This window comes from Lepidochelys kempii, chromosome 1 (assembly GCF_965140285.1).
Source record: "Lepidochelys kempii isolate rLepKem1 chromosome 1, rLepKem1.hap1, whole genome shotgun sequence".
NCBI classification, from domain to species: Eukaryota; Metazoa; Chordata; order Testudines; family Cheloniidae; genus Lepidochelys; species Lepidochelys kempii.
In genome coordinates this window covers 234,165,107-234,180,773 of record NC_136380.1, presented here as the reverse complement: position 1 = coordinate 234,180,773, position 15,667 = coordinate 234,165,107, and the positions used below count along the sequence as shown (strand labels likewise).

The 15,667-nt window shown below is 42.1% G+C and overlaps 1 protein-coding gene across 5 annotated transcripts in view; it reads left to right on the top strand.

Moving 5' to 3' along the window:
- SOX5 (SRY-box transcription factor 5) overlaps positions 1-15,403 on the top strand; it is a 547,425-nt gene extending 532,022 nt beyond the window's left edge. For all 5 annotated transcript variants that reach the window (XM_073318355.1, XM_078849539.1, XM_078849535.1 and 2 more), the window contains exons 14-15: positions 8,210-8,426; positions 12,721-15,403. In XM_073318355.1, coding sequence (XP_073174456.1) covers positions 8,210-8,426; positions 12,721-13,024 — 521 coding nt within the window. In that variant the 3' untranslated portion in view covers positions 13,025-15,403. The remainder of the gene's footprint in view (positions 1-8,209; positions 8,427-12,720) is intronic.
- The last annotated feature ends 264 nt before the right edge of the window (positions 15,404-15,667 follow it).

Genomic DNA, 15,667 nt, shown 5'->3' with positions numbered 1-15,667 from the left:
AAAACTGGTAGGTAGTATGATATTTCGGTCATATTACCCATCTCTCTAATGCATGATCCATACACCAAGGATATTCTGAGAAGATTCACTTAATCAGAGAAGAAACATCAGAACGTATGTGTATATCCCCATCCACTCTCTGTATCCCACACAATACATATTTGCCACAGATATCAGCTAGTAAATCCCATGCACCAGTCTTCCGACCCTTCTATACTTACTTAAACACTTAGGGCAAATTCTGCCCTACATTAGACCCCTGGGACACTTTGAAGAGTCGAAAGGGAATAACTGAAGACTGAATTTGGCTCATAGGGCTAGAGTCACAAAGGAACATAGGCACGGGGAGGCTGAGTGTTGCCATGCCTAACTTTTGGGTGCCTAGAAAATCACTGGGATCCTCAAAGCCTGAGTAGGCACCCAGGCTCTCTATTCAGTGAATGACCTTAGAATGACATTCACAGAAGTCAGCAGGCTAGGCTGCTATTTGCATAAACTAGCCAATGGCAGATGCAAAGCCGAGGCTAAAACCTGCTCCTTTTTCAGAGAGGTGCCTAAGTCCAGGCTCCAGGGAGTTGCCTCCCTCTGCTTGGGATTCTCGGCTGCAGCCCCTCTCTTAGCCACTGTGGTGGTGGCAGAGGTAGATGAGCTTCCTCATAACTTTTAGCCCAATGGCTAGGGTACTCACCTGCAATGTGGGAGATGCCCAGTTCAAGTCCCAGCTCTGCCTGAAGTGGAGAAAGGATTTGAACTAGTATCTGACACCTTTTAGGTGCATGTTCTAACCACTAGGCTATGGGATAGCCTGAGGTTGGGTTTCCTCAATCTCTCCTCTTGATGCTGTTCCATTGTGGCTACATAACGAAAGAATCATTGTGCTAGAGAGAGAGAACAAACATGAGCAAGCAGGAGACTAACTCTGTCGCCTTGTGCTTAAAGTACTTACCTGGCAGGTGGGAGACCCAGGATCCAGTGAGTCTTTAAAATTACTTATCCACAGTGCAACAGCTGAACCTGAGGGAGCCTCGCATTGGAATACCCCACAGCCCAGTGGTTAGGGCATTCACCTCAGAGGTAGCAAACGCCACCTCAAATCCTTTCTACCTCTCAGGTGGAAGGCAGACTTGAACTGGACGTCTCCCATGTGAGTACCTAAAAACTAGGCTATAAGCTAGGTCCTCCTTCTCTTGCCATTTTATGTAAGCTTGCCTATAGGTGCTCAATCTGACAAGCAAGGTCTGAGGCCACTTATCAAATCAGGCCTGCAAGTGAGTTAGGCAGAGGAATGCCTATCTTCCCCCAGTTTGTGAATCGCTCAGGGGCATAGGCATCCAGTTGCCTGTCACGGCTGCAGTACGCATGCTCAGAGGCAGAAACACAGGCACCTAGGCAACTTATACAGGAAAAAATCACTCAACGATTTTAGGCTCCTACAGGTTTGGTGACAGCTGAGCAGGGGTTTTGTGAATTCAAGTGGGGCTTGATTCTGGGATTTAGGTGCCTAAGTCCTGTTGTGGATCAAGCTCACAGAGGCCAATGAATTACCCTCATATGTTTCTAAAAGAAATTATCAGTGAGTAAATCTAAGATGTTACACTTTTCTACTGATACAGCATTGCACTATTATACATTTTATATAGGAGGCAAGGGGGGGGGGGCGCTAAAAGTGTGAGCATGAAAATATTTGCCCGAGTAAGGTCAGGTTGGTTTTTGGAATGGCATGAGAAATTTAATTGGATATAATGGCAATGTTAAAAAGGCTTGACTAGTTATACGGCTAGTGACTATGCTGAGGTTAGATTGGTCAGATGTATTAGAAGATAAGGTTAGCTTGGTTAGAGTGATATTATGATAGGGTAGCAGCCGGGTGGAATTAAAGATGAGATTAAATTGATTTGAGAGGCAGCACATATTGGTTCTGATACAACTTTATCCCTTGATTAAAAGGGTGGCATAAGCTGATTAGATTAGTTAGAGGAACAGGACAAGAAGGCTAAATTGGTGGTAAGATAAATGTATACTGGTTAAAAGGAATTAGACTAGTTACAGGTGTGTGATGTGATTAGACTAGGGTCCAGAGGCAGTAACAGTTTTGGTCTGTCTATAAATTTAGAGTAGGCCTGATTAAACCTGCCTTTTAATCAGCTTCAAAAATCTACAAAGATCATTCTGAATGGCCTTTTTCATATCGAAAGTACAAAGAGAGCTTGATGTTTTCCCTCTTAACTGATTGTTTTGGATAACAACTTCCGACAGCAGGCTGCTAATTCATTCCGCTTAAAACAGGCACTTCAGCTAGGCTGACATTTTACACAGTCTCTGGGGATTCTGGTTGACATTTTAAAGGGCTTCTAAGCATTTTATAATACCCTAAAATCTGGTTTTAATAAGCCATTCCGCTGAAATTGTTAACATAAGGAATCACCTTTTACTGTTTGGCGCTAGATCAGGGGGGATATGGGGACATCTTTTTCTGATTAGATATACAGTAGTTGGAGTAAAATGTGCAAATTCATTACAGATCTTGTCGAGGTGACAGACAACATAGCTGACTCCAAACTCTATACTGTTTTGCTGCCAGATAGAGGAAGAAACTATGTTTGAAGGCAGTAAGAGATGTGGTTTCTTTTCCTTTCCATCATCACATTTAATTTTTTTTTAACCTTCCTCCTCTGCAATAGAGAGGGAAGCCCTGATATCCTTTTTCTTGACAGAAACGTTACAAAGGTCTTTCCTCAATTGCAAAAGGCCAGTCTTTTGAAGTCAGCAGGGAGCTCTCTGGTGAAGGGTGAGCAACTAGAAACCTACAGATCAACCAGGTGTTTGGGTCTCTTTGTGAAAAGCCACAACTACTGTATATGTTTTAAATAGTGCGCCTACACATTGGGGTCACAGAGCAGCACTGTCACTGAGAGCGGCTTAGATGGGGATGCCACTGAGCCGGAGTGATTTTTATAGTGAAATGAGAGGAGTGCACTTCACTGCACTAGAATTCTCTAGGAATTATGTTTGACACTATGGTATTATGTTTTAAGCATAAAAATTAGATACACGGATTTGTCACTAAATTCATCTGTGCATACGTTTGGCATCCATCTGTTCATTACAACTTGAAGTTGTGGAGATTAGGTTTTTTATTAAATTGTTAAGAAATCTGTTTAAAAAATAACTGGTCTGCTGGATCCCCTTAAATTTTAATAATTTATTCCTTAGATATGTTTTTAAATATATATAAATTAATTTTAGAAATAGATCTACAATATACATACGGAGATTTATAAAAGGTAAAACAGGAAGTTACCTCCCAAATCTCCAGTCCACTAATGCAGGTGTGTATATCAGTGGTTTTCAACCTGGTGTCTGCAGACTATTTCTAAGTTTCCAAAGGGGTCGTCGGCACCTTCATTTGAAATTTTTAAGGGTCTGCAAGTGAAAAAAGGTTGAAAACCACAGGTCTATCAATCAATCAAAAAATCAGCCTGAGGCAGACACCCAGCATCTAAAATTTCAGCCTGGATGTTTAAAGTTTTGCAGAGTTATAAGCAACTGAAAACAGCATCTTAACTCTATGTGGTACTTCCAGTTCTGCCTTTACTCTCTATATATGTGTTTGTATGGATGTAGACTCTGAGCCTGTATGGTGATCTGTGCATGCAGACTGCTACACCTCTGCAGATGACCACTGCTGTCATCAGGGCTCCATGTGGGTGCAGCAATGTGCCTGCACAGATCCCAAAGCAGGATTGGAGTGTTGACAATTCTTGCAGTTTTGTCATGAGTCTCATGATATCTCGTGTTGTGTGGGTATTTATATACACACACACAATAAAATCAGCCTTGCAAAACTTATCATGAAACTATTCTATTCGAGCAAAAAATGTACTTACCTAACTTTATTGTGTTGATTGATGACAGTAGTTTGATCGTGCTATGTGACCTGTGCAGGCAGACCCCTAAATCTGCATATACTCCCGTTGACTTCATCAGGTCTCACACGGGCGTAAAGATCTGTTCTCATTCTTTATCTATGTATATTAGACAGACACATTTTAGAACATGAACACTTCATACTGAGACCCGCGGCAGCGTGCCAAATTTTGCATATTAGTAAGTAAGCAAATGAAAACGATAAACAGAAAATCAAGGATACTTCATCACAAAATCTGCTTTTTATTTATTTTGACAAGCATAGTTTAGTTTTAATTATTTATGATACTTCAAAACACTCTAGTAAATGATCTTTAGTATATTTTGTAAAAACAATAAAGTCACAGTAATAGGAGATATCACTGCAGGAGGCAGCTATTAAATATTTGCTAGGAAGAGAGGTGAGGCTGCCAGGATTTTTGTGCTATTGAGATTGCAGCTTGCAAGGGGGGAAATAATGAATGACATTTATGTATAAATATTACAAATTGAGATATGGATGAAAATGTCAGTACCTATGGCCCTAGGCCTACAAAAATTTATGCATGTGCTTAACTTTATGCACGAAGGTCTGCCCTCCCAGATCCAACTGGAGACTTGGAGCTACTGGCATCAGTCAACACAGTAAAAGATGGTTTAAGTAACTTTGGTGTGTTGACATAACATTTGTACCAGAATTTTACAAGGCTGATTTTATTTGATATATTCATTTAAATACAAACACACCACTATAGCTCCAAACCTGCATTGTCAGAGAATTCAGTGTATACAGCTCAGCATGTGCATAAATCTTTGCAGGATGAAGGCTTATGTTCATTATTCTGTTATGTTTTTCTATGATCCATTTATTCCGAAAACTAACAGTGGTAACTATGGGGTATTCAGACTATTAATTTAGTTTGTGATATATACTGCATATATTACGTATCTGCTGCGATATTTACGTATTTATTGGTTTTGTAAATACAAGATACTTAATGGGGGGGGGGGAGAACTTCTATATAACCATAAGGTATTTCATACGTAGAGCATTAGGAGTCGTATATAAGTGCAGATGATCACCAATAATTGCATGTGGCAATGCCAAGCTATTGGTGAGATTTGTACGTATCCTTCCTAACAAACGTTTTTTGATCTTTGACCCCTTCAATTCTCTGTCCATATGCACCTTTACCACTAAACTCACATACACATGCTTTCACATCACTTATCAGAGAGTCTGAAATAGCCTGTGGTGCCTTCTCTTCTCTGATATTTAACATACTTGAAGCAAAAAGTCTTTTAGGTTTTCAGCTTTATTATTTATAAATGAAAACTCTTTGTCAGCATAAACTATTATTTTTAAACCAGTAGGTGCTCAAATGGTGTTTATGGCCTGCGGGTTCTAGATTCACTTAGCCTTAGTTTGTGACTTCTTCAGACTTTAGAGAAGCCAGTATACTGAAGAAGGGATAGATCCTGAAAATGGATCCACATCTTGGCACCCTAGAACTCTATTTGCAGGATCTGGCCCTAATTCTCAAATGTGTAACACCAACAATTTCAGGCCCCATCTATATTCCCACACAGGCTTCCCTTGGGTCAGCTGCATGGGTGGATCAGGTTCTGGCAGTTCCCAGCTGTTTATCACTGTGTCAGCTAACCTGGTCAGGATCTGGCAGTCAGTGGGAAAGAGGTAGCTATTGAATGACACTTTCCTGGCTATAACCACTAGGAAATGACTCTTCTCTTCAGGAGACCACCAAGCTGCTTTCCATGCTCCTTTATATATTGCAGTAAAAGGGTACATGATTGACTCCACACTAATTGTACTAAGGGATGATTTTTCATTGCTCCCTTCAGAGTAGACATTTCCCCTTAGGTCAGTTACCACTAGATGTGACGTAGGATCAGTATTCTGTACCCAGCCTATTAGTCTTTCATTACAGAAACCCATACTGGAGTTCGAAATGAAGCTTCAACAAAGCAGAGCACTGAGAAAACTGATGTCAGCCAGTGGGCTCTGTCTTCCCAAGGGAACTTTCCTGAAGGAATCAGACTGTTTCCTTCTTAAGGAAGAGAGAACTGTGCTTTTTTTATATTGAAAAGACAGTTTTGGGAGCAGAGTGAGCTAAGAACACTATGAGTAATAGCATGAGCTAAGTAGAGAATGAGTAACAAAGAAGGAAAGTACTGTAAGTCAAATATAACATTCTAAACCTGTTATGTTGAGAAATTATGCGGACTTATTTCCAGTAGGAAAATGGACTATTTTCCAACCAGTTTTTCCTTCTGGGTCATATATTTCACAGTTTGGTCCATAATGTTGCGTGGAATGGATCTTGTCCTGAAGCAATCCTAGAGTTCATTGAATAATTCCCAAAGAATATTTTATTCAGGGTATCTTGCTGCATTTTTTCAGGCATTATCTGTTAGGGTTTTTTTGTTTGTTTTGTTTTTAATTTTTCACTTTATAAATGTCATGGGACATTTTTAAATAAAAATACTCATTTTTTCCACTATTCACCCAGTATATACACAGCAGCACAGAGCAAAAGTTAAGGATCATCCCAATGCAGCGGGAATATTTTAATTTAAACAGTAGTTATCAAAATATTGTATATTAATGCTCTGTCTCCAACTGCTAATTTGTCACATGGGAACAACTCTTTTGCGCCTCTGGATTCTTTTTAATAATACCTTGTACCAGTGGTTCTCAATCAGGGGTATGTGTTTCCCGGGGGGTATGTAGAGGTCTTCAAGGGGATACATCAACTCATCTAGATATTTGCCTAGTTTTACAACAGACTACATAAAAAGCACTAGCGAAGTCAGTGCAAACTAAAATTTCATACAATGACTTGTTTATACTGCTCTATGTACTATACACTGAACGGTAAGTAAAATATTTATATTCCAATTGATTTATTTTATAATTATATGGTGAAAATGAGAAAGTAACCCATTTTTTAATAAGTGTGCTGTGATACTGTTGTATTTTTGTGTCTGATTTTGTAAGCAAGTAGTTTTTAAGCAGGTGTAACTTAGTGGAACGCAAGACAAATCAGACTACTGAAAGAGGTACAGTCATCTGGAAAGGTTGAGAGCTCCTCCCTTACACTTAAATAGGATCTTTCATCCCAAAGAACCAGACTCTAGCTTGGTACTTTATGGGAATATATGGGAACTACTGCTCTCTTCACTGGAATTCTACCTCAGAAGCAGTTGTACCAGGCTTGAATGGGAGCAATGTAGGGCCCTAGTCACACCACAATATGAGGGTCCCTGTGCCACAGCCCCACACCATAACCCTGACCCCAAATGATGTGGTGATGGCAGGGGACTTCCTTCCCAGATAAGGAAAGGCAAAGGATGGCCCTTTCTTTTCCCGCATCCCACCTCACCCCAGGAGTAGCAGCAGGTGTCTGTTCTGGCCCCAGAGAGGCAGGGGTAGAAGCAGGGGAGCCCTCTCAAAGCTACTTGTATTTCTGTAACAGGTGAGCCAGGCCCACTTCATTCTTCACCTCCTGCTACATAGAGTCCTCTGTTGGGCTGGAGTTGGCACGACTTCCCACTGTAGAGGGTTTTCGAGTTAACACTTCACTGGGATGCACTACACAATTCCTATCTCTCAAAGCTATTGTTTCAGGCTCTCTGAAGACTCGGGCAGAATTCAGCACATTGGCTATGCTCAGTTCATGTTTTCAAGCTTTTTATTACAACCGTGAAAGCTAGAAAGATACTTGTTTAAAACAATGAAAGCTTAGACTTTGATGTAAGCCTGACGTTAGGAATCAAGGCCCTAGCATCCCTATATTTTAATCCAGCCCAGGGTGGAATGCAGCAGCTAGTTCACAGCACACAGGAACTTTAGAACAGGAAGTGGAGACGAGTACCATGCTTAAATGAAACCACAGAGCAACACAGGCAGACTAGAATCCAAACAGCTGAATGGGACTTTGCCCAAGCCATTGGGATTCGCAACCTACTTTTACAAAGTGTCAGGGATGTTTAATAATGACTGTGGTCAGGACGTTGGGGTTATGTCTCATCTAAAAGACAGTGTGGCAGCAGTGTCCATAAAAGAATGCCACATACAAAGCTACCTGCACCACATGGGCATACCTGGGAGGTTTACAGGCCAAATAAAAACTAGCTGTGACCCTCCCCATCTGAAAGCGCTAACTGTTTCACAGCCCAAAGCCATAGGAACGGGGGGATCTTGTTCTTAATGACCTGCTTATTTGTCCTTCTCTGAATGGGAAAGGGGCAGGGTTCTCATTTCTCATTCTTCTTGTGACAGGATCTCGCTGGAAAGCTATGACAAACCTAGAGAAGCAGCCATACTATGAGGAGCAGGCCCGACTCAGCAAGCAACACCTGGAGAAATACCCAGACTATAAATACAAGCCCAGGCCGAAGCGCACCTGTCTTGTGGATGGCAAAAAATTGCGGATCGGCGAGTACAAGGCAATCATGCGCAACAGGCGACAAGAGATGAGGCAGTATTTTAATGTTGGGTATGGGCCTGTCATCTCTTTTATTTCAGTAGAAATTGTCCTTGTTTCAGAGCTGTAAACTTCAGATTTTATTATGAGGTAAATAATGTGTTGCTAACTATGACGGAGGAGTGCCTCTTGTCGGCTGGGTGTGAACCTGCACTCCCTCTCTCTTGGCTTCCGATGCCCCGACAGCTGTTAACCTCGTCAGGTGGGTTTTCTGTGGCCCAGCCCTCCAGCCAGGTCACACACAGTCAATATGTGAACGAACAAACAAACCCCTTCCAGGGTAACAAAACTCCAGCAGGGCCTTTCACTTGCTCTGGTTGATATCTGCAGCCCTGCCTTTGGGGCTCAATTCTCGGCCTTTCTGGGCTAGCTTTAAATCTGTTCCTAGCCTGGTATAGATCAGTGCCCCCAGCGCTTTCTCCCTGGAGACTCTTTGTTCTCAGTGGTTCTGTGGTATCCCAGCTGTCCAGCCAGCTTACTCCTTAATTCCAGTCCCCTTCCCGGGGTAATAAAGTTTAACATATGGTTGTCCACTTCAGGGTCTTCAGCCCATCACGGGGCCTATTTAAATTCCCAGCCCCTTTCTTAAGCTTTTAATGCAGAGTCTTATCCTCTCCATGGGGCTTAGGCCACTTTTCCAGTGGCCGGTGGGGGGAACCTAGGCCCGCTGACTGCTCCGGGTCCCAATCCAGGGACCCTACAAATAGCAGCCATGTGCTGCTTCCTTTAACTCTGGTGCTGCTGCTATTCCCTGGGCCAATTCCCATGTAACCCCTTCCTCTTCACCCTGATCTCAGGGTTCTCTGTCTTTTCCCTGCTTGAGTACAGTCCTTCCCAGGCCTCTTTACCTGTGGAGTTTTGCAACCTTCCTGTCCTCCTTCTGGTCCCAGGCAGCCACTGACCTGCTCAGCCCCTGCAGCTCTTTTTATCTGAGCCTGCTGTGCTCTGATTGGCTGCTGCTCTGCAGCATTTCTAGGCAGGCCTGGAGAACCACATTCACTGTTCCTTTTCCAAAGGCGGGGTGTGGCAGGACTGTAAGACCTCCAGCAGAGGGCCGATACACCCCATCACACTAACTAATATGAAGCTCATATTTAAAGGCCATGTGGTCCATATAGCTGTGACCTGGAAGTCAGGAGATCTGTTCATGGCTTTGCTATTTAATTTTGGCCAACTGGGCTTCAGTTTCCCCATCTGTAATATAGAGATAATGATACTTGCCCGTTTTGACCACATCTTTGGATGAAATGCACCACAGATGTGCTAAGTATTAATCATTATGGGGTTTTACAGAATCTATATGAATTAATCTGTTGATAGTGCCTATAGCTCCCAAGGCCAGAAACACTAGCTCACATTCAAGGGGTTCGGCAACAGGTCGGCTAAAAGATTACTCAGCAATGCTACTGAAGACCACAGCCCATGGCAGGTTGAGCCTTGCTAGTAAGGTCAGTGAGGATAGAGGCATAAAACATCCTCAGCCAGCTCACATTGGTCAGATGATGAGATTACTTCAGTCCAAGGGCATTAGCGGTGCCAGAGACACTTTTGCTCGGTGGTAAGCTGAAAGCTAGTGAGGGGGTTCAAATCTCAAGAGGATTGGTTCAGCAAAATATCCAAAGGTTTGCATGTTTGTCCAGACTTACTTCTCTGCTTTTTGATATAGAAACCCACCTGGAAGGTTCTTTCTGCAACTACTGTTTGGTTTTGGCTACAGATAGGTGAGAAGTATTGCAAGGACAGATGTTCTTGTGATATTTCCCCATGTGGTCCAGGAAACACAGAGCTACACAAAAAAAGATTGTTTTTGTTTAAAAAAAAAGTCAACTAGCCTTAAAAAAATTGGAATCTGGGCTCTGTTTCCCTTTTGGGGTGAAAAAGGAATGTTTTTTTTATTGTACCAGAACCGGGTCTAGTTAATGGGTATGAATAGCAGTAAAGGGGAAAATAGTGTCCCAGTTACTGGTAAGTGTCCTTAGACAGTGTTTTGAACAGTTACCGTGTACACTGTTATAATAAGCAGCTCAACAGAGAAATTTGAGCTGCTTAACCCTGTGGTGCTGGCAGGTTCAGTGATCCGACTAGTAAGCACTGAAACAAACATAGGGAAGTCAGCCAACATTCGGCATCAAGAGATTAGAAAAAAGAGGGGGGAGGGTCTTTCTGAGAAAGAATAGGTGGCAAGAGAGCCCCCCAAATACTGCTTATCTCGCTGACATGCAGGGCTTTACAATTTTTTTAAACTAATCTTGCAATGTTTTTAGTATTATTATTTAACTTTCCAGATGAATCTGAATCTGAACCCTATCTGAAAACAAGACATTCTGGAGATAGTTTGTCTAGAATTTAGAGCAGGGACTGGGGAGGGGGGCTGTGTTTGAAATCTAGGTTCCACTGAAGTCAGTGGTAAAACTCCCATTGACTTCAATCAGTATTTGATCCTGGGAGTCAGATTCTGTTCCTGGCTTTGCTCCTGATTCACTGCAGGACCTGGTGCAAGTCATTTAGGGCCAGATTTTTAAACGATTTAGGCACCAAAATAAATGGCCAGGTTTTCAAGAGTTTTGAAAGTCTGTCCGTAAGTGTCATAATAGTTGGGACTTGGCTCTCTTGAAAAATCAGACCCTTAATCTCTGTCAGCCTCCTCATCTTTAAAAGGGGGCTAAAAATGCTTACTTTATAGGGCCATCACGAACCTTAACACATCAGTGGCTATAAAGAGCTTTGAGATCCTCTGATGGAAGGCGCTATAGGAGTGGCAGATATTATTCTTCAATTATGGAATGCAAGTGACATTACAGAAAAACTGTGAAACTCAACAAACGTTTGGCCTATGAGAGGCACCATCTGAGTGCAAAGTGTTCCTATTATTAAAAGCCATTTAAAAACACTGAATAATTCTAGTTGCAGAAATGCTAGGTCTTTCTGTTGAATTAAGAGTAAAAGCAAAATATATGTTCTCCCTATTTACAGGCTAAGCCCTTAGTTGAGGCAACTATTTTGTTCTTGAAATAAGGAAGTGAGCAGGCTTCCCTAGGACAGCAACAAGCAAGTACGTTAAAAATGTGGCAAATAATTCCAAATAAATGTTCAGATGCTTGGGACTGCTTAGTCTTTCGGGATTGCTGTGCAAAGCTTACTGGGCAGTCAGTGAACAGTCAGGCTCAGGAACAGGGGATGGTTTCACTCTTAATTAAAAATGTTCATCTCAAGAGATTCCACCCTGTCTCCTGTGGCTAGGCTTTTCAGTACAGATGGACACACCACTGATGACATTACAATATGCAGCATGTACTGAAGGGTATTACTGCAATGGAATTACTTCATGCAGCAAGGAAACAAAAGGAGCATGAATTTTAAACCTCTAGGCTTGCTGGGACCCTGGAGCTTCTCAGGGAAATAAACTCTGGTGCAACACAGCTAGTGTTCTACATGGAAAGGAATTTTGATGGCCTGAAATAATTCTGCTTTCACTACCTTGTACATGTTTCCAAGGCTTAAATGTCCTATAGAAGATTTTTATCAAACACTGCTGTTGCTCTATTTATTTTAAAACAATGTATGTCTAAGTCTGGCTTTTTCTAGTTTTATCTGCCATCCCTGAGAGGATCTACTTTTCACCAATATTTCTCACTGTTCCAGGGAGTTGTCCATCCCGATCACTAAATGATCCCTCTTCTCCTCACCCACCTCCCTGTGGACATTGGAGGTCCTGGGGATCACCCACAGTCCCACATGGGTCCCAGAAGGCCTTGTGCCCCTCCCTACAAGCCATCAGGTTTCTAAATAAACTCCATGTTCCTAGCCTATGTCAGGCTTTCAGATGGAAGCCTGTTCCTTTTCCCCATGCTACCAATAGACTTCCTCAGGAACTCCCACCACCACCTGTCTCCTGCCAGCAAAACCTTGCTGTTTCTTTCTGGCCCTCGTTGCACTCCGTAATTTTTTTATTTTGCGGGGGTGGGGGGAGGGGAAGTCTTTTTTAATCGTTGGACCATGGGTGGCAGGATGTTTGTCATTGGCTGTGAGCTCATAGACATCTCATTCACCCAGTAAGGAACCTTGCACCTTAGGCAAGCTCCAGAGTTCAGATACAGATCAAACATCTCTGAAGTTTGGTGGTGCTTGAATCAGTGATTTGGTTCAGGCCTAACATTAGTCATAAGATCAAGTGTCAAAGCTTGGAAGATTAGGGGTGGCCCACCAAGCCCAATAATGATAGTCCTTGTGACTTTATAGGCTATCCTGCTAAGCTCTCTCTTTGCTCCTGCTTGTATTTAAATGTCCTGTTATTTTTCAATGACAGGCAACAAGCACAGATTCCTATCGCCACCACTGGTGTAGTCTACCCAGGAGCCATCGCCATGGCAGGAATGCCCTCCCCCCATCTGCCATCAGAGCACTCAAGTGTGTCCAGCAGCCCAGAGCCCGGGATGCCTGTCATCCAGAGCACTTATGGCATCAAAGGCGAGGAGCCGCACATCAAAGAGGAGATGCAGGCCAGTGACATCAATGGAGAAATCTACGATGAGTACGACGAAGAAGAGGACGACCCTGATGTGGACTACGGCAGTGACAGTGAAAATCACATTGCAGGACAAGCCAACTGATAAGGGTCCAAATATTGCGTGACCTTACAGGACTTCAAGGAGGAAAAAAAAAAAAAGCCCCACCTGGTTTATCCTTACCAGTGGCCAAGCACATTAACTTTCTCATACACTGACTGTTACTTTAACTGTTAGTCTTAACTAGTTGGGACATCAGCTGACTAATAGACATCAGCCTGCATTTTAAAAAAAAAGGCCCAGAAGAAAGGAAACAATGATGGTAACAACAACAAAAGAATGAAATAAGCTATGGGTAAAATAATGCCAGTAATTCAGCTGCTATACCCAAGCACTGAAGTCTTACCCGTCGACCTTTGATTATTTTTTTTTTCAAATAAACTCTATGGCTGTTTGTTCTACAATGTTCTAGAAATTCTCACTCAGGTACACAGTGCCAACAAGTGGCTTGTGAATGTGTTTTGTTGTTTTGTGCTACAGTTTAAAGAGAAGTAAATTTTTTTTTTTTGGTAATGCACCTGACAGGAAAAAAAAAAAAAGACAATTCCTTTTACCCCTCTGCCTCCTCCTCCTCCTCCTCCTTTTCCCTTCTCCTTTGAATATTTAGGGTTGGCGGCACGCATGTGTGTGTATGGTGGGGAAGGGAGTGGGGAGTCTGTTTCTGTAAACCCCAACAAGCAATTTCCTTTCTCGAGAGGACTTCTCTTCATCAGTTGCACACCACACCGAGTCTTTGAGCAAGTGCCAAATTTGTACTAAAGCGCTGAACTAGTTCAATTTTATTTTTCCGGTTGGTCGCTTTTGTTTCTTGTTCTGTCTTAAGTTAGGACAGTGTTATTATGTCTTAGACAATCCCTCGAAGAACCTGATATACCAGCAGCTGGTGAGATTAGACTTTGTTTTCTTTTCTTTTCTTTTTTAAAGGAAACTGTAGGTGCCGTTCTCAGGTGAAAGTGAGAGAGACATAAGAAAATTTAGAGAAAAATATTTTATGATCTTGGATTTTTGTGTGTGTGTGTTTATGGTACTAATAAGAATAATATTGGACCATTGTGAGCAAAAATCATATTCAGGATGAAATCCCACATCCTCCAAACAACTTGGTCTGTAAGGAGCCTTTGCTTTTAATTTATACTTCAAATGGCAACATAAAAAATGACCGTTGTTAGAACAGGGTAGGCAAATTGGAAGTACTAACCTCTAGAATGAGCCAAAATGGATGAATCTGGGGCTGATCTCTGATCCATAAGGCAGATCTTGGCTGAGACTCTGCTCTCTCTACCTACTTGGAACACCCACGGGCATCAGTGGGATGTCTGTGCAAGGAGAAAGAACAAAAATAACAATGAAGCAATTCCCCCATCCACTATGGGCAGCAAAATCCTGAGTCTTTGAGGTTCCAAAAGGGTTGGAGACCAGGAAAATAAATAAATTCCCTCAAGCTCTAACCGATATTTGTAATGTTGTTCTAGACCTCCTTGCCTCAGTCATCTCACCTGTAAATTCTGTGCTGTTTACACATGGGCATGCACGTTTGAGACAGTGGCTTTGCACACATATAACCCTGGGCAGAATTTAGCCCACGGTATTTTCAGCAACCTAACTGAAAATTCTGCTTTGTTTCAAAGTGACACAAAGCATCCTTTGGTGCCTGACTCTGATCCTCCTCTAAGAAGAGTGCGCCCAGTTTCATGTGGTGAGATAGCAGGCAGCAGCATTACCTAACCCTAGCACGAGAATGATACCTATGATTTCCAACAGCAGCTCTATCCTAGGAAGTGCAGTCTCATGTTACAGAAAAAAGCTTTCCATTGAGGCACAGTTTGTGAACATAGGGCACCATCCTACAGATCCTTACTCACAGGAAGACGCTCATCATCAGCATCACGGGAACGTCTCATGTGAGTAAGGACTACGTGCATTTGCAGGATCCAGCCCACAATACTCACCAGTAGATTCAGGGCCCTGACCCTGTCAGTCCTCACAGATCCAATTGCAGGATCATGGCCTTACTTTGCCCTGAAGACATACCACTTGAAGTGTAAAATAAAGCTCCTTCTCAAGACCTTGTGCAAAGCAAATGACAAACAAACAAATGCCATTTAAGAGTTAGGACAATACTCCAATGAGCGGTTTGGATGTGTGATAGCTTCACCCCATGCCATCTTTTTTTCTCCCTCCCTTTTCTTTATTTCCCCTTTTCGATTTCCACCTCTGCATCAAAAATTCTTTTCACTTTTTCTCGCTTTCAGAAGACTTGCTCTGGGGTTACGCTTGGAGTAGCTGATCACATCCTCCACGTCAGAGGGTTTTATTGGTTTTGTTTGTATTTGATGACTGTATTTTTTTTTTCATTTGAACTGCCTCCTCTTGCTAGTGTTGTAATGGTAATTATAATAATAATAATAATAATAATAATGGTCAGCTGTTCCCAGATTAGTAAATTATGTATAATTTATTTCCCTTTTTTCTACCTTATTTTATTCTGTTCTGATTTGGCAGTGCAGCAAATGAAGCTGTTGAGATATTTAAAATTGCTGCCCAACCCCGCTTTTTTATATAGACATATAAAAACTCACTTCTTCCCATGCTCACCCCCATTCTTATTTCTTCATTTTAATTTTGGCCCCAGTCATGTCAACTTCTGATGTTTATTATGATGGAGTGAATTAATGGAAGTGTTGTTTT